Source organism: Mya arenaria, chromosome 15 (assembly GCF_026914265.1).
Source record: "Mya arenaria isolate MELC-2E11 chromosome 15, ASM2691426v1".
NCBI classification, from domain to species: domain Eukaryota; kingdom Metazoa; phylum Mollusca; class Bivalvia; order Myida; family Myidae; genus Mya; species Mya arenaria.
In genome coordinates this window covers 40,042,317-40,066,825 of record NC_069136.1, presented here as the reverse complement: position 1 = coordinate 40,066,825, position 24,509 = coordinate 40,042,317, and the positions used below count along the sequence as shown (strand labels likewise).

Here is a 24,509-nt window from a genome sequence, read left to right as displayed (position 1 = left end):
AAAACCGTGTCTGCCATAAATTCAAAGATAAGGCATTGATAAAATACCACTACAGTCAACTTTTGAAATATTATACCATACAAATAATACACATCCATACAACGAATAAAGCGGAAATGCTTCAGCCATATTGCTATCGGATCCAGGGGCGTACCCGGTCAATGCATCAGTGGACGTGATTTCGTGTAAATTTGGTAGAAAATATGCACCAATACACCAGAATGCAACAATTTAAACTAAATTAGCCAACATATTCATAAGTGATGCAGGGGCGGTTCCAGGACGGAGAGTTAGAGGGGGCGTAACTTAAGGGCGCAATCCTTTGACTTGCGCCCCTCCCACTGAACCGAAAATTAGTGGGTTTAAAGTGTTGGCAAGGGGTTTGGGGGTAGTCCCCCAAGATAGTTTTAACAAGCGTACTTTATCACTTTTCTCCCTATTTTGAAATTAATGTAAACTTGGATGTTTGTTATTGTTGTTGTTGGGTTGTTGTTTTTTTTTTTTTTTGGGGGGGGGGGGGGTGCGCCGGGCACACGTCCAAAGCTGCTACCTTATATGCGCCCTCTCCTTTATGACACTACTAAAATATAATGCCACCTAATGTTTTACTGCTTTTTTGATAATTTGGTAATATTATGAATAATTTTCAAAAAGTTTAACTTAAATCTTGTATGTGACGTCATCCACTCTATTGAGGTGATTTGACCGTGTATATACTTAAGTTCTACTAATGCACGAATGCACCAAACCAGCCTAAATAGGGCCTACATTTTTATAATGGGAATACAGCCAACACCCCTAACCACATTTAGACTATTATTTATTTCAGATTCAGGGAAGGGGCTATCTTCAAAACTCTTGGAATCGCCCCTGAGATATTCAAAGAAATGCAAAAACTAACCGGAGGCAAACAGCTTAAAGGTTTGTTAGTGCTCTACAGACAAGTTCTTATGCAACCTACTACGTCTGGGTCATCGTCTTTAAACAAATCTGGAACCATTTAACAACCACATACTCGTTAAATGGTAAGAACATTGTTATTTTAAACTGTCCGTGGCGTGTGTATGTTTGTATAATAGTCCTTAGTGGTCAACAAAATACTTTGTCCAATGAGAAGGCAGTATTTCAAATGTTTTTCAATTTAATTTGGTGAATCAGCAGTCAATAGTTATTGATTTTAATTAGGTGAAGCGGTAAATATAAACAGTGGTTGGTCCAGTTATTGGGTAGTTTACACAATAAAATGTAGACCACTAAAATGAATTATTGTTATTTTTTTTATTACGCAAACTGAAAAGCTATGAGACTGCGTTAGATCAAAACATTTATTTGTGTTTAAGTTTTACTTAAAACATAATCAAAAAATGATTCCACTGAACCTACACCGTTTTTTTTGCTTTGTACGGACCTGCACTCTTTGATTGTGTTTATAGTCACAACTTTAAAATTTTGAAACGAATTCAATTCTTAAAATAATCATTGTATCCAACATCCCGCAGAAACATTCAGATTAAATTTCGAGATAATGTTTATTATAATATTTAATGACGAAAACATGTGCTCGTATTTGACATACAGTCGAAACCCGTTGGCTCGAACTCGCTTGGCACGAGCTCCTTGTTGGCTCGAACTGATGTAAAGGATCAATTTCATAATACTGAAGGAAAGCATCACCGCTTAGCTCGAACTGTCCGAGGCTCGAGGTATTTCCGACGGTCCCTGGGAGTTCGAGCGAACGGGGTTCGACTGTAGTTTGTTCATACTTTAAAACCTAAATCTTATATTAAATTTTCATTGAACTGCGCATCTGAAGAAAGCAGCATATATCTTCACTATCGTTGTAAACTAAATAAATTTCAAACTAACCTTTCATTTTTATTGAGATGTTAGTAGAAAGATGCCGTTTACCTTATAAAACCTCTTGTAATAATTTGAAATCAGCGTCCTTTTTGTGGTTTTGGTACTATTCCACACAACTGACGTACTGACTAAACTTGAAGCAGACTAGGAAGTATAAAAAATACATGTCCGCTTTTCTTTAAAACTATTGCGAAAAGTTATGTTATCTCCAATTTTAAAGCGTCTGAACAGGGCCTTGATAACAGTTGATCGTTGATATTCGGTCAAGCCGTGCCTGCCAAAAATTCATAGATAAGGCATCGATAAAATACTAATACAAATAATTTTAATATTGTTTAAACCATATAAATAATACACATCCATACAACGAATAAAGCGGAAATGCTTAAGTTAAGACACATGACTATCGGATCCAGGGGGTGTACCCGGTCCATGCATCCTCTTGTGGACGTGATTTCGTGTAAATATGGTTGAAAATACGCATCAATACACCAGAATGCAAAATGTTCAAATAAATTAGCCAACATATTCATGAGGGATGCAGAGGCGGATCCAGGACTGAAAATTACAGGGGGCAAAACTTTGACTTTCACACATCCCTCAGTACCGGAAATTATTCGGTTTTAAGTGTTGGCAAGGGGGTTTGGGGGGGGGGGTAATCCTCAAGACAGTTTTAACAATATCTAGTCTGAAATGGTGCATCTGGGGCGTATTTTATTACTTTTCTCCCTATAATGTCAAAATAAGTAAAAGGGGGGGGGGGGGGGCGCCGGGCACACGTTCAAAGCTTCTACCTTATATGCGCACTCTCCTATATGACCCTACTAAAATATAATGCCACCTAATGTTTTATTGCTTTTTTGATTATTTGGAAATGTTATGAATAATTTTCATAAAGTTTAACTTAAATCTTGTTTGGCATGACAATCCCCTGCTGTGCATCTCCTGCTTATTGCACTGATGTCACAGTAGGGGCCAAGTTCCTGTGTATTTTTTTATTGGTACAGGGCCATTTAGGGTCCATTTCTATAATAAAACCTCCCAACTGCACAGCAGGATACTCAGATCGAAGATCTGATAAGACAATTATGCAATAAGATTAAGCTCAATACACAGAGGTTGGGGGGGGGGGGTCACTTATAGAAGGATTAAACTGGGCCTTTAATGTCTACTAACTGACCAATATTTTCAGAAGGGACTGTCTAATAGTTTAAGAGAGAACTGTCAAGTATTGTAAGAATGGAAGTCTTTATATAGATACTGTACAGTCAGTTGAGTCAACGTTATGTATACAGTTAAAAAAACAATGGGTCTCGTTACAAACATGTTTCAAGTGTCGTGATATGAAACTCACGCAGCTGATCGAGTTTCGATGATAGACGCTAACTTCTTCATTAAAATAAAACATCATGTGAACAAAACATCGAGTGTGATTTCCTTTATGCTCAATACAAAGTTTATTGATCTTGAACTGATAATTATAGCCAACTACATTTCAAGGGTTTTTGAATTGAGTTATGGTTTCCTTATTTGTACGAACAACAATTATAAGAGACTCATAAACCAGTTGTTTCAAAACTGACCCTATTGCACCTTACTAAACATTAAAGTCTGCCCTTATACAAGATGGAAGTCTGAACCTGTTGCACCTTATCAAACATTTAAGTCTGATCTTATAAAATATTGAAGTCTGACCCTATTAAGCCTTATTAAACATTACAGTCCGACTCTATAAAATTTAGAAGTCTGACCCTATTAAACCTTATAAAACATTAAAGTCTAACGCTATAAAACATGGAAGTCTGACCCTTTTTAAACTTATTAAACATAGAAGTGTGACATTATAAAACATGAAAGTCTGAGCCTATCAATCATAGAAGAATGACCCTATTTATCATAGAAGTCCGACCCTATTTATCATAGAAGTCTGACCCTATTTATCATAGAAGTCTGACCCTATTTATCATAGAAGTCTGACCTTATTTAACCTTATTAAACATAGAAGTCTGACATTATAAAACATGGAAGTCTGAGCATATCAAACATTGAAGTCTGCGCCTATAAATCATAAAAGTCTGACCCTTTTTATCATAGAAGTCTGACCCTATTTATCATAGATGTCTGACCCTATTTATCATAGAAGATTGACCCTATTTATAATATAAGTCTGACATTATAAAACATAGAAGTCTGACATTATAAAACATAGAAGTCTGACCCTATTTATGATATAAGTCTGACATTATAAAACATAGAAGTCTGACATTATAAAACATAGAAGTCTGACCCTATTTATCATAGAAGTCTGACGCAATTCATCATAGAAGTCTGACCCTATTTATCATAGAAATCAGACCCTATTTATCATAGAAGTCAGATCCCATTGATCATAGAAGTTTGACCTTATGAAACATAGAAGTCTGACTTTATGAAACATGAAAGTCACTTTGAAATGTTAATTTCGATAATAATTATCGAAATTAACATTTCAAAGTGACTTTCATGTTTTTTTGGGTCAGACTTCCATGTTTTATAAGGTCAGTCTTCCATGTTTCATAAGGTCAGACTTCCATGTTATTACTATTTGGTTACATTAAAGATCTGGGTTTAAAGTAAGTGAAACGCCACAAACTGTGCATTATGTCAGAGAAGACAGTCATGCATGCGTTCCTCAGACATAATGAACAGTGTTCGTCATACCCTTACTGACATCATCATATTTCACTTTAATATTGATTCGACGTTATCAGCATTGGTTGCTGGATTTCATATATTTATAGGAAACGTATGTGTGTTTTGTTATCAAATGTTGCCATAGTAACGACTTAAGCTTAATGCATTCATTTTTATTACAGTTATTTATAATTGCTTACTCTTGTATCGAATTCCAATTTAGTTTGCTCAATAAACCCTGCGAACGTAATCACGACATCCGGAAAACCGCCACCATGGAATCAAAACGGTTTGATACCCTCGTATTGTATTGTTGCTCAGTATATATGATGCATGTTAAAGCTGCACTCTCACAGATTGAACGTTTTGACAACTTTTTTTCATTTGTTGTCTTGGAACGAGCCAATTTTTGCGAAATCCTATGAAAACCAGTAATATAAGACTGCTGACAAAAAATTAGATCGCAGATTTTAATAAATCAAAATTGATGTTTTATGTATTTTTCTTAAACCGTAAGTAAACGGTTTAAGCCATAAAGCATTAATTTTCGAACGGAAATATGAAAATCTACAATTTGATATTTTGTCAGCAATCTTATAGCAATGGTTTGCAGAATTTTACGCAAAATCTTTCTCATTCCAAGACAAAAAATAAAAAAAAAGTTATATCTGTGAGAGTGCAGATTTAAAGTCGGAGACCAAAATAAAGCAAAATAGATCTATATGTATCGTAACATATTCAATTATTTAGTTTGTTATAAATACGAATAAAGAAACCTCAATCATTTTACAACATGCATGGTGATATTTTATTCTTATCAATACTACTAACAAGTACAAAGTTTATGTAAACTTACGCTAGTTTCACAGTATACTACTCCGTCTATCATTTACAAGACACAAAGCGGGGAAAAGACATGTATGTGTTTATAACTTAACTACTACACAATAAATGATATGACATGGACTGGTGTATACTTGTGGACATCCTCCCACTTACCAGCATCCTGTACTCTAGTGACGGATGTGAATGCCCCATCAAAAACAACTGTAGCTGTGGTATTGAAGTAAATGGATTAAATATCATACAATACATTGACAGTTAGCTTGATATCTGCTGCATATACTATTGTCAGCGTGCAGTCAGTATGTCTTTGTATTGCAAACATGCCTGCTTACGATATAACTTATTAAATACTTATGCATTACTCTATTCATTTAAACATGTGCTGGTCGTTAAGATTTTCGATACGTATATTGCATTAACGCATTTAACTGTTATTGCCTTTGTATGGGTCTCAATAAAATGTCTTTCTCTATTTATATGACTGTCATTTAACTGCTATTTCCACGTCATGTGTATATTGTATACTCGCATTTAGCCTTTCTTGCTATACATTGTGTAAATTGGACTTTCGCATTTAACTGCATTTTCCATGCCATAAGTATATTGCACACTCGCATTTACCTGTACTTGCCATGACATGTGTCCATTGAACACTCACATTTACCTGTACTTGCCATGCCATGTGTATATTGCACACTCGCATTTACCTGTACTTGCCATGCCATGTGTATATTGCATACTATGCATTTACCTGTACTTGCCATGCCATGTGTATATTGCACACTCGCATTTACCTGTACTTGCCATGCCATGTGTATATTGCATACTATGCATTTACCTGTACTTGCCATGCCATGTGTATATTGTACACTCGCATTTACCTGTACTTGCCATGCCATGTGTATATTGCATACTATGCATTTACCTGATCTTGCTATGCCATGTGTTTATTGAACACTCGCATTTACCTGTACTTGCCATGCCATGTGTATATTGAACACTAACATTTACCTGATCGTGCCATGCCATGTGTATATTGCACACTCGCATTTACCTGTACTTGCTATGCCATGTGTATATTGTACACTCGCATTTACCTGTACTTGCCATGCCATATGTATATTGAACACTCACATTTACCTGTACTTGCCATGCCATGTGTATATTGCACACTCGCATTTACCTGTACTTGCCATGCCATGTGTATATTGCACACTCGCATTTACCTGTACTTGCCATGCCATGTGTTTATTGTACACTCACATTTACCTAACCTCGCATTTACCTGTATTTGCCCTGCCATGTGTATATTGCACACTCGCATTTAACTGTATTTGCCATGCCATGTGTATATTGCACACTCGCATTTACCTGTACTTGCCCTGCCATGTGTTTATTGTACACTCACATTTACCTGTACTTGCCATGCAATGTGTTTATTGCACACTCGTATTTACCTGTATTTGCCAAGCCATGTGTATATTGTACACTCACATTTACCTGATCTCGCATTTACCTGTATTTTCCATGCCATGTGTTTATTGCACACTCGCATTTACCTGTACTTACCATGCCATGTGTTTATTGAACACTCGCATTTACCTGTATTTGCCCTGCCATGTGTATATTGCACACTCGCATTTACCTGTATTTGCCCTGCCATGTGTTTATTGCACACTCGCATTTACCTGTATTTGCCCTGCCATGTGTTTATTGAACACTCGCATTTACCTGTACTTGCCCTGCCATGTGTTTATTGAACACTCGCATATACCTGTATTTGCCATGCCATGCGATTATTGCACACTCGCCTTTACCTGCATTTGCCATGCCATGTGTTTATTGCGCACTCGCCTTTACCTGCATTTGCCATGCCATGTGTTTATTGCGCACTTGCATTTACCTGTATTTGCCCTGCCATGTGTTTATTGAACACTCGCATTTACCTGTATTTGCCCTGCCATGTGTTTATTGCACACTCGCATTTACCTGTATTTGCCCTGCCATGTGTTTATTGCACACTCGCATTTACCTGTATTTGCCCGGCCATGTGTTTATTGCACACTCGCATTTACCTGTACTTGCCATGACATGTGTATATTGAATATTGTGTATACAATGGCGTTATCTTTGATTTAAGTCTTGAATTTAACCAAAATGTTGCCTACCGACGTAGCATGTATCAATTCATGTAATGCTCATAAGTGTCCGATGTTTCATATCTTTACCAGTGTGTGTATACCACGTGATAAATTACGTCATACATGCTACGTCGGTAGGCAACATTTTGGTTAAATTCAAGACTTAAATCAAAGATAACGCCATTGTATACACAATATTCAATATACACATTCTATTCAAGTGTATTGCACATTATTGGACGAGTTTCGTTTTCTTGCAAAAGTTATTTTATAGCTGCAGTAAGAGGAATGACTACAAGGTGTTGAATTACAATGGGATGCATTGTCTGCACTTCTTAAGATATGTCAATAAGGGTTAGGGCTCAACAGCTTCGTGAAGAATTGGAAAATGCCACAGTTAAGAATGTTATATATAAAAACAGCTTATTTTACATTTTGAAACAAAAGGGTTCAGAATTAGTCATGGTTGAGTTAGAATATTTTTTTAAATAGAATAAATAGGTCTGATCAGCCAAATGTAGGTAATGTTGTTACAAGCTCTAGGGATGCAAATGAATGGCAATATCAATATTCGATCATTCGGTAATTTTGTCGATCGAATATTCGATAACTCAAATAATTATTTTTACAACTGTATTATTCATAGTCGCTATAAACGAAGATTTCCTAGTTGTATGAACATTTTCAGTGCTATTGGAATACAATCATTAATTGGAGAATGTCAAATATTTTCAGCTTAAACTGAACAGGCAATTTAAAGTAATAGATTTAATCATAAAGAATGTCATCTTTCGCGTTCAAAGGTCCTTCTACTGCCAATCATTCGATACACACTCTCTGCGTCAAATTCTGTGCTGACAATGTACCAATCAATGCGTTTGTATTCAAAGTCAGTTTTATCACCGGAAGTAATTTCTTAATGATTAAAAAGGACTCATTGGCTACGCTCACTCCACCCATTATAACCATTCAGAATTTACTTAATGTCATCTAACTACTAAATTTACTCAGAGTCTATAATAGACACTAGGAATTCTCAATAGATTAAGACGACAGGCGCTTGTAAATCAGGTATAAGACAAGCGTTTCAATGATTGCAGACGAGATCATATCTCAGAGTTTGTTTATTGCTGCTCAGATGTATAATTGGCATTTCCAACGTTGTTAAGATATACAAATTAAAGTTGCACTCTTACTCCCAAATGAGATTTACCACAATTAATAGTATTGTTTTAATATTCCAAAAGCGATGAATACATGTCAAAAACAATGGTTTTTACGAAGGATATCGAGTATAATTTGAAAGAAATGAGCAAAAATCATAGTATATCTACCTTTTGAGACTATAGTAGACCGCAGTAAATCTTTTAGCATTCACCAATCATTTAATATTTTGCGCTTTCTCCTATTAAATTCACGGTTACAATCTTCTTATCAATAGTTAATATTTTCCATAAATGCATTATTAAGTAAGTAGTTAAAGGTTTATCAGTCAAAATTCATGTCTGCTATACACGTGTATGTATTGATTTTGAATGAGAGTGTCACTTTAATATTGACTGTTTTGAGTGCAGATATGCGGACAGAATGAAGAGGTATTCAATTACCTTCCGCATGTTATACGAACGCGGCGATTAGAGCATTACTGCACAGCTTAAAGTTGTACTCTTGCAAATTGAACGTTTTGACAACTTTTTTTGTCTTGGAACTAGCCAATATATGCGAAAATCCATGGCAACCAGTTATATAACACTGCTGACAACAAATTAGATCGCAGATTTTTATATTCAAGTTAAAATATTGATGTTTTTCGCATTTTTCTTAAACCGATAGTAATGGTTTAAGCCATAAAACATCAATTTTCGAACGGAAATCTGAAAATCTGCGATCTGATCTTTTGTCAGCAATCTTTTATCATTGGTTTGCAGAAATTTACGCAAAAATTAGCTCTTTCCAAGACAAAAAATAAAAAAGTGGTAAAAATGTTTAATCTGTGAGAGTGCAGCTTAAAGATACATAAAATAATCTTAGAATGTTTCGAGAGCAGATATGCGGAAAGAATGAAAAGGTATTTTATCACCTTCCGCATATTATATGAACACGGCGATTAAAGCAATATTGTACAGCTTAATTTACAGGCAAGACAAGACTTGCAGTGAAGGCCGTTTCCTTAAGTATTTAAATTCGCATGGAAATTTATATATTTCGTAAATCATTTGAACTTGTTTGATGTCACCTTCTAAAAGCCAGTTATTTTTCAGTTATGGGGACTTATAACGCCCTTGGGTTCCGAATTTACGCGAGGGAAGCGTATTGTCACCCCGTTCAGGCTTCATGCATTAGGCAAACATCGTTGTAAAATCAAGAAAAGATAACTGTATAGACAACAAGACCGGCGCAGACACATGCTGGTCTGGACATCTAGATCCTGTGGTTATTACATGTACTCTTATTTACGTACTCTAGGCTGCTGGTAATTATTGCTCACCTATACGCATCCTTAGCTGCTAGTCTAGACACCTAGGTCCAGTAATTATTACTCGTCTTAGCTGCCGGCCTTAACACCCAGGTCATGTGGTAATTACTTACAATGCGTAATCTTAGCTGGTGGTCTTTACGTCTAGGACCTATGGTCATTACTGGTCTATACGCACAATTATCTGTTGGTCTGACACCCACTCCCTGTTGTTAATACTCTACTATACGTACCCTAAGCTGCTGGTATGGACGCATAGGCCCTATGGTTAAAAACCTTTTATACACGCTTTTGTCGCCGATCTGGAAAACTAGATTTTGTGGTTAATTCTGTTCTATACATTATCTTAGCTGCTGGTCTACACATCTATGTCCTATGGTTTTAACCCTTCTTTACACATAATTACCTGCTGGCCTCGACACCTAGATGCTGTGGTTATTCTTCTTCTTTAAGCACCGTTAGCTGCTGGTTTAGACACCTAGATGTTATGGTTATAACACCTTTATACGCGTCCTTAGCTGCTGGTCTAGACCCAAAGATCCTTTGGATATAACCCTTCTATACGCGCCCCTAACTGCTAGTCTGGACACATATATCCTATGGCCTAGCTGGAAATCCTAGGTTCTGTAATTATAACTCTCCTATAGCGTCCATTCTAGGACCTTGTTGTCCAGATCAGCACCTAAGGACGTGTGCAGCGGGGTTATAACCACAGGACCTGGGTGTCCAGACATAACCCTTCTGTAAGCGCTCTTAGCTGCTGGTCTTGACACCTAGGTCCTGTTGTTATTACTCTTTTATACGCGCCCCTAGCTGCTGATATGGACACCTAGGTCCTATGGTTATAAGTTATAACCCTTTTATACGCGACCTTAGCTGCTACTCTGGATACCTAGGTCCTATGGTTAGAACGCTTAATTGATGGTTTTGACACCTAGATGTTATGGTTATAACTCCGTTAGACGCGCCCAAGCTGCTAGTCTTGACGCCTAGGTCCTATGGTTATAACCCTTCTATACGCACCCTAGCTGCTGGACTGGACACACAGGTCCTGGAGTTATTAATCTTCTATACGCGCCACTAGCTGATAGTCTGGACACCTAGGTCCGGTCGTTATTACCCTTCTATACGCGACACTAGCTGCTAGTCTGGACACCTAGGTCCTGTGGTTATAACCATTCTATCAGCACCCTAGCTGCTGGTCTGGACACACAGGTCCTGGAGTTATTAATCTTCTATACGCGCCACTAGCTGATAGTCTGGACACCTAGGTCCGGTCGTTATTACCCTTTTATACGCGCCACTAGCTACTTGTCGTGACACCAAGGTCCTGCAATTATATATATTCTATACATGCCCCTATCTGCTAGTATGGACACCTGGGTCTGGTGGTTATTACCCTTCTATACGCACCCTAGATGCTTGTCTGGACACCGAGGTCCTTTGGTTATAATCCTTCTATACGCACACCTAGCCGCTGGTCTGAACACCTAGGTCCTATGGTTACAACCCTTCTATACGACCCTCTAGCTGCTAGCCTGGACACCTAGGTCCTGAAGTTATTTATCTTCTTTACGCGCCCTAGATGCTGATCTGGACATCAAGGTCCTGCAGTTTTTAATCTTCTATACACGCTACTAGCTGCTGGTCTGGACACCTAGGTCTGGTGGTTATTACCCTTCTATACGCGCCATTACCTGCTTGTCTGGACACAGAGGTCCGGTGGTAAATAATCTGCTGGTCTGGACACCTAGGTCCTGTAGTTATTTATCTCCTTTACGCGCCCCTAGCTGCTACTCTGGACACCTAGGTCCTAAGGTTATAACTCTTCATTTCGCGCCCCTAGGTGCTACTCTGGACACCTAGGTACTATGGTTATAACTATTGTATACGCGCCCTTAGCTGCTACTCTGGACACCTAGATCCTATGGTTATAACTAGGGATGCAAACGAATATTCGAATAATGGTTATAACGCTTCTATACGCGACATTAGCTGTTATCTAGACATCTAGGTTTTATGGTTATAACCTTCTATTTGCCCCCCCCCCCCTGCTGCTGGTCTGGACACCTAGGTCCTATGGTTATAGCCCTTCTATACGCATCCCTAGCTGCTGGTCTTGACACCTATGTCCTATGGTTATAACCTTTCTATACGCACCCCTATCCGCTGGTTAGGACATCTAGGTCCTATGGTTATAACCCCTTATATACGGCACTCTAGCTGCTAGCGTGGACACCTAGGTCCTATGGTTATAACCCTTCTATACGCGCCCCTTGCTGCTGGTCTGGGCATCTAGGTCCCATGGTTATAGCCTTCTATACGCACCCCTAGCTGCTTGTCTGGACACCTAGGTCCTTTGGTTATAATCCTTCTATACGCACACCTAGCCGCTGGTCTGAACACCTAGGTCCTATGGTTACAACCCTTCTATACGACCCTCTAGCTGCTAGCCTGGACACCTAGGTCCTATGGTTGTTATCATCTATACGCACACCTAGCTGGTAGCATGGACACCTAGGTCCTATGGTTATAACCTTCTATACGCACACCTAGTTGCTTGTCTGGACACCTAGGTCCTATGGTTATAACCTTCTATACGCACACCTAGCTGCTAGCCTGGACACCTAGGTCCTATGGTTGTAACCTTCTATACGCACACCTAGCTGCTAGCCTGGACACCTCGGTCCTATGGTTGTAACCTTCTATACGCACACCTAGCTGCTAGCCTGGACACCTAGGTCCTATGGCTGTAACCTTCTATACGCACACTTAGCTGCTTGTCTGGACACCTATCCTATGGTTGTAACCTTCTAGATGCACACCTAGCTGCTAGACTGGACACCTAGGTCCTATGGTTGTAACCTTCTATACGCACATCTAGCTGCTAGCCTGGACACCTAGGTCCTATGGTTGTAACCTTCTATACGCACATCTACCTGCTAGCCTGGACACCTAGGTCCTATGGTTGTAACCTTCTATACGCACACCTAGCTGCTAGCCTGGACACCTAGGTCCTATGGTTTAAATCTTCTATACGCCCCTCTAGCTGCTAGCCTGGACACCTAGGTCCTATGGTTGTAAACTTCTATACGCCCCTCTAGCTGCTAGCCTGGACACCTAGGTCGTATGGTTGTAACCTTCTATACGCACACCTAGCTGCTAGCCTGGACACTCTGGTCCTATGGTTGTAACCTTCTATGCGCACACCTAGCTGCTAGCCTGGACACCTAGGTCCTTTTGTTGTAACCTTCTATACGCACACCTAGCTGCTAGCCTGGACACTTAGGTCCTATGGTTTTAACCTTCTATACGAACACCTAGCTGCTAGCCTGGACACCTAGGTCCTATTGATGTAACCTTCTATACGCACACCTAGCTGCTAGCCTGGACTCCTAGGTCCTATGGTTGTAACCTTCTATACGCACCCCGAGCTGCTAGCCTGGACACCTAGGTCCTATGGTTGTAACCTTCTATACGCACCCCGGGCTGCTAGCCTGGACACCTAGGTCCTATGGTTGTATTCTTCTATACGCGCCCCGAGCTGCTAGCCTGGACATCTAGGTCCTATGGTTGTAACCTTCTATACGCGCCCCGAGCTGCTAGCCTGGACACCTAGGTCCTATGGTAATATATCTTCTTTACGCGCCTATAGCTGCTGTTCTAGACATCAAGGTGCTATGGTTATATATCTCCTTTACTGGCTATTGGTTACAAGCTATAACGATATACACACCTTAAAACCAACTTGGTGCTACCTCTGAATAGCAACAAATCACATCTAATTAATTAATGGGTAATATAATTCAAGCATTGTTTGTCACAAGACATCGATCCCGGTGGTGTTCACTTCATCGTTTTTACCTCTAATAGGAAAGCAGTTTTTTCTGGAATATTCAATCTATATGTACTATTTCGTTCCGATAAAATTCATTTATTTCCGAAAAACTTAACTTCCGTCGCAAGGTAAGTTCAGATTTTCTGACATCAACCATTGTGGCTATTATTTACTCTTGCAGGAAAATGTGGCAGTTCAACAACAATTCATTGGCAGTTACGTGACTGCCCGAAAAAGGCATGTATAAATAAAAATGGCAGTGCTAGGCAGAGTAAATTTTCCAGTAAACTGCAATAATGAATGTAATTATAGAAAGTCAGTCTATATGATTTTCCCTTCCGGAGGTCGTTTGAATAATAACTATAAAATGTTATTAGCACGGTTAATCACTTTGATTAATAAATTAAGTTTGTCAATATTTCTGATTTGAATAAACATGTGTACAGTAATTTCCTCCTTAAACACTGAACACTTAAACTAATATCAGTATATCCTATCTTGTATGTGTTAAGTGATCTGTATTGTACTTAATAAACCATTCATGAGCTTTATAGACTATGAACTATGACTGTGACTATGAACTTGCACTCTCAATCCGTAACATTGTTACGAGAGTGAATACATCTGAACATGCTGAACATCTCAACATATGGATATGTTGCTACGGCTATCCTGAAGTATTGCTTTTTCCAGTTTTGGTGTTTTCTTGGTGAAATATGTTGTGATCATACACTGAAAGAAACAACTATTTTTTTTTTACATCCGGTAAATACTTATTCGATGATCTACAGCGTAATATATATCAAACGTAGAATTATAGCGCGCACATTTTCAAATTAATAATTTATGACGTCACGTCAGTCATTACAATAGTTATATATCAAGAATATTATTTCATAATTTTGTCATTTACGATATAGCACGTGAATAAAATTCGTAACGGAAAACTTCACATGAACATTATTTAAAAAAATGTATTAAATGGCAACTCCCTGTAGATCATAAATATTTATATTTTTTTCACACCATCAACATGAATAACACGACGCCATTGGTCCAGGACTGGCCACGCGGTGACAGTATACGTTTCCATATTGGGTAACTAATATTTATATCGTACCAAAAATGGCGTATATTTTCTGAATCCGAAGAATAAATGAAACATATCCCAGATAAGGTTGATGTCCTTATCAATATTATTTTGTAACACACACACGCATGTGTGGAGAAATTTAATTTTAACGAATGAGTAACAACCCAAAAATTGTCTCGAACCGTGTCTCAAGTGCTTAGACAGAAATAGTTGGTGACAAAAGATGCTTTAAGACTAATTGTAAAAAGTGACTTAAACATTTTGGTTCAGTTGCATTTTGCTACATCGACCCCATGCAATCCTTAGAACGAAATCGCTATCAGAAAAGGTTACGGACGTTATCCAGTTTCTGTCCAAAAAGCAAAGGGCCGACATGAAACCCGTCGCTAAGAATTCATATTACGGTCTGGACCAGACCAATCAGATACCCTTGTGTTGAGGTACGACGAAGACAATCTCTTTATATCCTTTAGGGATTGGGAGCAGCCAACATGGGATTACTTAATCAAATTCTTAGAACAAATCAACTACATCGAGCTCGAGATCGAGTTCTTTTTGTCCTTTACCACCAAAAAATAAATAAAAAATAAATAAAAAAAAATGAGTTCGCCGGAAGTTTTGAATGAAACAGTGTCCTCAATTTCGACTATTCATACCGGGAATATCTGGAACATGAATTTCAGTGCTTATCTCAACATATTGAGAAGCCAATCCTTTTACCAAACGCTCATTCGGTTCAAATTTTAGATAACGGCACCCGAAACTAAAAGCCACCTCTCAAAAACAGATCATGGCAAAGAAAACAGCATGAAGCCGACCTACAAGTTAAATCTATGAGGAAAGTAAAAGACAACTCCCGGATGACTACTACGACCGTGATTATTTATTGTTTAGAGTAAACAACGGTTTCAAATTGTTAATTCACAATAACAAAACATCACGTTTTTTGGAGGTTGATAATTAATTATCGGCCACAAACGAAAAGATGCGCGTGCGTTGTGAAGATCAAATTCAAACAGAACTATTAAACGAAATTACAATAAAAGTGCATGAGAAACCATTTGTTGTATTTGTGCGACTCCAAAGAATGAAAGTTTTACTCGCGATTGTAGCAGACCATTCCGTGCTTCTGTAAGCTGCCTTTGAATTAAGAACACCTGATTTCAACATGCCATAGTTGGACTTAGCAATTACCTATCGCAGTGAGAAAATGCATCCATCAAATGTTAAAGCAATAGGTCTATATTTGTTTAGTGGACATGAAGATAACGCCAGCCTGGTAAACCAGCGTCTTAGTTTCGGCGTGCCAGGAAGTCCGGAAATCTCCAATCGTATAAGGGAAACTCATAACGACGACTAGAAAAGGCTGCAAAATAATCATCTGTTACCTGCACGATTTCCTAGATATTACCCAATCATATGAAGAATTAATGCAAGATGGCATTCCGAGAACAACATTATATTTTCCCTTTGTGAGTATTATTGCACATTTGATGGTCTAAAACAATCCAGCTTAAATCCAAAACACTTGACGTGCCATTTCCACGAATGCAGGAGAGTGTTCTTTTCCCCGTAAATGACATCTTTCATTGCTGTAAAATGAAACTGACCGCTAATCCAGACGATCTGATATTTGTTTTCCAAGCTCAAGGTGACATAAAACCCCTTACCAGTAAACTGTGTCTTAACAAGCTTAGACACTGTCTGCAGCTCTAGGGTACTAACGACACCTATATTGCAACCCTACGTTTTCGACGCGTTGGAAAAAAATACGGATACCAAACTGGGCTTTCTCCGAAAGTGATTGGAACTCTTCGTGCTACCAGGATTATACAAGCAATACTGTCCAAACTCGGTTTCATATTTTGAAGAAAGTTCGATGAATAACTGATCATTCTCACTACCCATTCTGAATGTTCCTACTACCTGGCTGTATTGGACGATTAGTTTATAGTTTAATACAAAATGCAATTAATTATATTAAATCTATTTTCTTAAATCACTAAAATATTTAAGCTACGCTGTTAAATTAAGATGGCTTGTAAGTGTTTATATGTTTGTGTTTATACTGTAATTCGCTGATCATATTAAGTATTTGTTTGACATTTAAAATGTCGTTTGTGTATATATATTGTTTGCCCGCTTCTGTAGTTTGGGGCAAAGGTTTAGTTTATGCAATAAAGTTTCCTTTACCATCTTATGCAGTTGTTGGTTTAAACAAGAACTACACGGTTTATTCTCTTTTATTAGATTCACGCGAGTTCATATTAGCATGTGAATAAAACATATCCGTTCAATATATTTTGATTTTTTCCAAGTAGATTTATGTATGTTTCACACGTATACATATAAATGGACAACATATTATATGTTCAGTTTAGGGTTGGTAAATGTACATTTTACTGATCGATCCAAGGCGGTACCTAACAATCCTTGATAAACAAACCTAGTGTTTTTATATAGTATGTATGCACTGTGCTGTTTGTGGAGTTCTGTGCTGTTTTTCCTTGTTTCTTGTCTGTGATTTTTTTGTTTTTGTGTTCTATGTCTTTGGCGTTTACCAAGTGCCATTAAACCGGGTTGATGTTTAAACATTTTGCTACTGAGCTTGTTTCTGTAGTTTTTCACATAATTATTGGTTTAAACATTTTTGATTGCATATAAGTACATAAGACATACATAACATGCATGATAAGTACATGATAAGTAAGTATTGAGGACACAGCGTTGAGATTATAGTTTAGGGCTGTTCAGTTGTCTTGCATGATTGCCCTGTTTGTGACCCTTATAAGCATTACATTTTGTTTATAAATCTGTGGATTAGCGTCGGATTGAGCGTTCATTAACTTGTCTTAATCACCAGCATGTTCAAACAAGGTTTTACCTGCATGAAGGAATAACCCAGAAATTAATTGAACTCGATATCTCATAAGATATTAAGGTCGTATATATTGTCATATGGTGTTTCGTATCAGAGTATTGGTCCTTGTAAAATGCTCGAAGTTTAAGTTATGGCTGTTTTGTATCATAATTTATCAAAAGCCACAAAGACATATTGACAAACGCTCAAACAGTTTCTTCATATTAATTGATCAAGACTCTTCAAATCAAATTTATATAATACCAAAAAATATTAGTTATTTTACATTTGAAATGATATTCATAAAAAGTTTAATTAAAGGACTCTTTTGATGAATTACCCAAGACAATAATTTATTTAGATTAAAATAAATCTTTATAAACCTTTGATCAATGACAATTTACACGCCAACTTCTGATTTATCAAACAAAGTAACGGTGTGTAAGTTTTGATGATATTTTAAGATGAGAGCTCTTCAAAGTAACAACAGTAATGGGACTTGAAACTATTATCTGCCAATATAATTGAATGTCTGACTTATCGGCTTTTATTCGAAATAAAAAAATACCAAACGCAGGAACAGAATCATCAAACTTCGTTTTAACTGTAAACTGTGTTTAAAGGTTAAGATATGACAAAATAATGCATTTCAAAATTGAGAAGCATAAGGAGTTGTTTACATGTATGCATACATAATGGATTATTCTTGCGCAGAGCAGAATACTTAAATTGACACTTGCAATATGACTTGGTTTACTTAATTTAATATATCTAATTCTAAACCAAAGAATACAATCACTTTTGCTGAATTGCAAATCGTGTCTGTACAGACGCTACAAACATTTTGCGAGATCCGCCGACGACTTTTATGTCTGTCTGAAACCCTTCCTTGTATAGTAGGCTACACGTACAAATTCACGTGTAAGTACTGTTTTCCTGTCACTTTAATATCCGAAGAGTTCTATATTTCTATATTTTGTTACAATGATGCATAAAGGCACCTTTAAAGTATAACAATAAGAATATTTATTGCAGAAATGATAAAACAGCAATCAACACTTCCCTTTTGCCAATCAACAAAAACATAATGAAACAAAAGGGAAAGAAATAAACTTCTAAGAAATATATCTGTTTTATTTTCTTTGATGTACAAATACAATAATGGAATTCTGAATTATCCAAACGTAGCTTAAATATTAAATCATCTTTAACTATTTTTAAGTCGTCTGAAATGCAATATAATCGACTGGGCGACTAAGTATCCATGTTTGGTTTCTAGAGAAACAAAGGCGTTCGCAAATATCCAAGGAAGGTATGTTGACATATATTTACTTAAGAATATTTACATGTTACAAAATATATGAAGTAATTAGACAACAATCATAGGCCTGCAAAAATGTTTGATAACTGTTTTTCTGTCGGATATTTCAACTGGTAAATCTCGTGCAAATCGTGCACCAACTAATGTTACAAGGGCGTTCTTAATACTACAGAAATGTTTGTTTCCTATGCTTTACTGACATTTTTCTCATACAAATGTATGGTATCAATCTGAGAAACAAGCAATAGTTCGTTTGTTGAATTATTTAGATGAAATGTTACAACACACGCAATTTAAACATGAGTAAATAGGATGGTTTCTCCGCCCCTTGATAAAACAAGACACACTGTTTTGGGGTATGTTGCTTTTTAAATAGAACGCTTTGTAACTGATACTTTAAAAACGGCAAAGGATCTAAATATAATGCCTTAGCGTGACACAAACTAAACATGTTTAGCTTTATAAGAGAAACAACAGCATTGTTCTGTTTGGTTTTCTTTGGCTTACATGGAAATTATTATAGACGTCTAAAAATAAACTTTCCCAAGCCGAGTTTATAGGATCAAGCCGAGTTTATAGGATCAAGGGGAGTTTATAGGATCAAGGGGCGTTTATAGGATCAAGCCGAGTTTATAGGATCAAGGGGAGTTTATAGGATCAAGCCGAGTTTATAGGATCAAGGGGAGTTTATAGGATCAAGGGGAGTTTATAGGATCAAGCCGAGTTTATAGGATCAAGGGGAGTATATAAATATCTATCATGTGTTTCCGGTACGGATAGAAAAATCCGACCAGAGGGCACGTGCGTAAGCCGGTAACGAGGCTTGCCGAGTTACCGGCCACGCACCGTGCCCGAAGGTCGGATTTTTTTATCCGGACCGGAAATACATGATTGATATATTTTCTTGCATATCTGAATTTAATAATTTGTTCAAAACAATGACGTAGAAAACGAACTTTTGTACAATTACACCAAAAAGCGCATGCGACGTTGTTTACTGACGTCATAGAGCGCAGTAATTTTAAATAGCTAAAAATAGCGTTTTACGATTATTTTTTTTAATTTTAATTAATAGTCTTGCAAACATATATATTTGATTGCCTTTTATTAAAATGGCATAATATATTTTTCATAAACCATACACTAAATGAAATAAGAAGGGGCGCGTTGTTGCGCGTGACTCATCTTACATGGGGTATGTAAGATGGGTTTTTCCAGCACTGATCACATGACCGGAAACACACGTCCGGTATGCAAGAATACCAATTGTTATTTATCGTGAGCTATTAGTATAAACCCATGAATAAGCTGAGCAACTTGCTGATAGTGTGTTGTTTCTTAAAACATGTTTTTACTCCTACTTTAACAAATACATCGGGAGTGCATTAAGTACTAGAAGCTACCGATGCGAATTATATTAATATATGTTGCAGTATCCAAACGTTGTCTATGAAACAGTTCGAATGACACATTTTTAATTTTGTATTAGTAAAAATCACTTTGCTTAGAATTTACCAACAGTAAGGCACACAACATAATGCTATTGATAAATAAATAGCCACTCATTAAGGTACAATGATGATTGAGATTTACAACATATGACATTTCACGTCCTCGTAAGTCATTAACATTTAAATCACGTGATTACTTTGTATTTGTAAAACATTATTTTAGAGAGGAATACATCTACCATGCATATATTTTGTTGTGGTAATCACAAAATAATAGAATTGTCAATAACAATTTGTAATGAATACACAGGACAAGCTCGGACTTATATATTATGTCTGGGTTGAAAACTGCGATTTTGTTTTAATCTTCTTCGGGGCAAAAATGAAAAATTCCGCCACGCCAACAGACGACAATATAGTAGCATGCTGACTTAATAACAAACGTTTCGGATATGTAGTGAAACTCAAAGAATATATTAAATGAGCTTGATCTAGATATAAGACCAATTAAGAGTTGTATGCAATGGATTTATTTCAATTTTGAGGGGAAAAGTGGCACCAAATGGTTGTTTGTTCAAAATATTATTAACCTTTCATAAAGTCTTTATTACCACTGACAGTAATATTTATGCGAAAAGCTACAGAAACAAGCTCAGTAGCAAAACGTTTAAACATAAACCCGGTTAAATGGCACTGGGTAAACGCCAAAGACATGGAACATAAAATCACAAACAAGAAACATGGAAGAACTGCACAAAACTCCACAAGCAGCACAGTGCATGCATATTATATATAAAAAATAGGTATGTTTATCAAGGATTGTTAGGTACCGCCTTGGAACGATCAGTAAAATGTAAATTTACTGGGAGTCTAAACCAGTTTATGTGCACAAACCGAACTCTTATTCCAACAATCCTACATAAAGACAAAACACAAAAGGTACATCTAATCAAAGTATGCATTAATAAAACTATGGTAAAACTAATGTATTATGTACCAAACACTTCAACCATTTATTTCATTCTCATATTACAGCTATTTATCGTCGACAGATTATTTAACACTCAAAGTACCAGTGTCAATAGAAAACTAAAGATGTGTAGGCTTCGTATTAAATATATTTTATGTAATTATAACGGATACATAAACTTAAGTTGTACTCTCTTTACGCTTTATATGTATTGTATCTAATATTAACATGTCCTTGTTAAATGATGAAAACAAATCAATTGATATGTGAATGACAATTGTTTATGATCATTTTATCAAATGTATGTTTTACTGCTTGTGTAAATATGGCGTTGCCTTGTGTATTTGAAAACAAATGTTAATCTGAACGAACAAACAAGGCGGCAAAGATTTTGTTTTATCCAATTTCTTTTAACATACTTTAATTTACTGTCATTTGCAAAGGTTATTTTGAAAGTATTATTTACAGGTTATTCTTCTCACTTGGCGGCGGCAAAATCATGAATCAAACAACGACCCTTAGGTACGAGTTCAACCGCACGTATTTCGACAATGTAACAACGTCAGTATATCCCCTAGTTAACGTGACGGCAGGGTTAGCTGCGTATGTGGACTCGCAACTAACAGCATTGGTGGTGTTTATGGTCGTCACTGGATCGACTGGATTGATTGGGAATATTTTGACGTTGTATTATTATAGAAAAATAGATACACAACGCACCACGAATAATCATCTCATCGTCCTGCTTAGCACCTACGATCTCATGCAGTGTGCCATCGTCATCCCGTTGAACATTATAGAAAGACCAATTACCGTCTTTATGTCTCAACCCAGTTTTAATGCCTTCTGTAAGATGTCAAGATATTTTGAAAGCTTAGTTACAACATGTAGTTGTTCGAGTTTGGCTGTTATTGCAGTAGACAGATATAAAAGAATTTGTCGCCCATTTGGTAATCAATTTTCATTGAAAGAAATTAGATATCATATATTAATGGCGCTGCTTTCCTCGTCAGTCTTGTTCTGACGCTACCGGTCTTTAATTTTTATAAAGGTTGGATTCTGCCAAATACCGGCATGCGTTGCTTCTTCGTGTGGTCAACTTTTGGTTTTTACTATTATGCCTTTCTGTTGGTTATAATTGTAATGGAAAACGTATCGTTATTGGTAGCTTATGGACGTATCATATACTGTTTATTCTCGCAAAAACGAAAACGAAAAATTATGATGAGGGCGTCGTTGGGAACGGAAAGACACGCTGGGGTAATTCGGACGATAAATCTAAGCTAAAAATTAACCAAATCGAGTTACGAATCACCAAAATTATGCTTGGAATTACCGTAGCATTTAATGTCAGTTTTATTCCATTTTCACTTGTCAATATTCTTGACATGTCTTTGATACTCAATAAATTTACCTGGTCTAGTTTTTCACTCTTTTTGTATACATTGTCGTTCTATTCCTATTATATTACCGCCGCAGTAAACCCCGTAATTTACGGATACTTCAATATGTCTTTCAGGAAATGGTTAATTTCCTTGTTTTGTAAATCAAAGGATCACAATGAATCAACACCTCACAAACAACGTCACGATACACACAGAAAAAACGATTGCTCTAAATATTAAACAAACGGTTTCCACACTTTGTACGTATCGAAGATCAACAGCAAAGAATAATATTTAAGTTAGGTCAAATCTTACAAATGGCACTGTAAATCAAGAGAATAAGGAAATCCCATCACAAATATACCAACTTTATCCATTCGCATAGGTATCCGATATTGTATACTATTGTTTAAAAATAAAGGTTCAAACAAGACTTTATTAACTTGTATTTCTATTTAATAGTACTATTTCCAAGAAACTAAACGTTAAATTTCTTTGTTTCACGTGCGCCTTTAAACACGTAAAATGATGACATTGTTGCCGAATAAAATACTTAAGAATGCAAATCAAGCACTAAGAACATAAGCTAAAAGCAGTTCAACAATCATGTTTCACATAGAAGGGGTGTTCGCGAGTGTTTGAGAATCGTTTACATTCAGACTGGGCTGCCCGAAAGAATTTCGATAGCTTTTTGATCGACGTGATCTTTATAGATTCAAACAATAACTGCATCATATCTTTAAAGTTTTTGCATTAGGTATTCTGAATTATATTCCTTCGTTTGCGTATAAAGTTGGGATCCCTAATCATAGAATTACTTAGGGTTTACCTATAAGTTTATTATATTTTGTTTTATTATTAACTGTTCTCAAGGTAATGCATACTTTTATCAGACTCGCGATTTACGGTCTTACTTTCTTTGGGACTGTTGGAATAAGTGTAAGCTCACAAACTAGTTTTAACACCATTGAAGTAAATTAACAATTTACTGACTGTTCCAAGAAGGTACCTAACAGTCCTTAATAAACACTTAACAATCCCCTTTTTTATTGTGTATAATTATGTACTCTTTTGGTTTGTGGAGTTTTGTGGACACATTCGATTGCAACTGATGTACCTTTCTGGTGGATAAGAACTTAAGTACTGGACTAGTCCATAGAGTTGTTTCCTATTTTATTATTGTTCCTGTTCATCTGTTTAACTGACTTTACGGAAAGACAAGCTCTTTAAGTGTAAGTAAATGTATACATTTATTGTTTAATTTGAATATGTTGATTATATTAACCTATTAAGCAACTATGTTTGTTGTTTGGCTGTATATATTTTAATATGTTTAACGTTTTTCATTTTCATTTTTAATTATCTATCATTTAAAATTTCCTTAATATATAGATGGTGTATTTTGATGATTTTGGTTAAGACAATGGTTTTGGGTTAAATGTGAAAACATAAAATGTAAACCAATTGCAATAAATAGAAATATCAGCATTATGCTTTTTTGTTTCTCTTATCGGATGCATTTGACGAATGTTTTACCAGCATCATCGGTCAAGTCAACCGAACCATACGCTAGTCCTATCCGTCAATATACTTTT

The 24,509-nt window shown here is 36.6% G+C and overlaps 1 protein-coding gene across 1 annotated transcript in view; it reads left to right on the top strand.

Moving 5' to 3' along the window:
- Positions 1 to 5,494: 5,494 nt before the first annotated feature.
- Positions 5,495 to 24,509, top strand: part of LOC128219375 (somatostatin receptor type 2-like) — a 101,735-nt gene continuing 82,720 nt past the window's right edge. The window contains exon 1 of the mRNA XM_052927184.1: positions 5,495 to 5,599. Within this exon, the coding sequence (XP_052783144.1) occupies positions 5,495 to 5,599 (105 nt within the window). The remainder of the gene's footprint in view (positions 5,600 to 24,509) is intronic.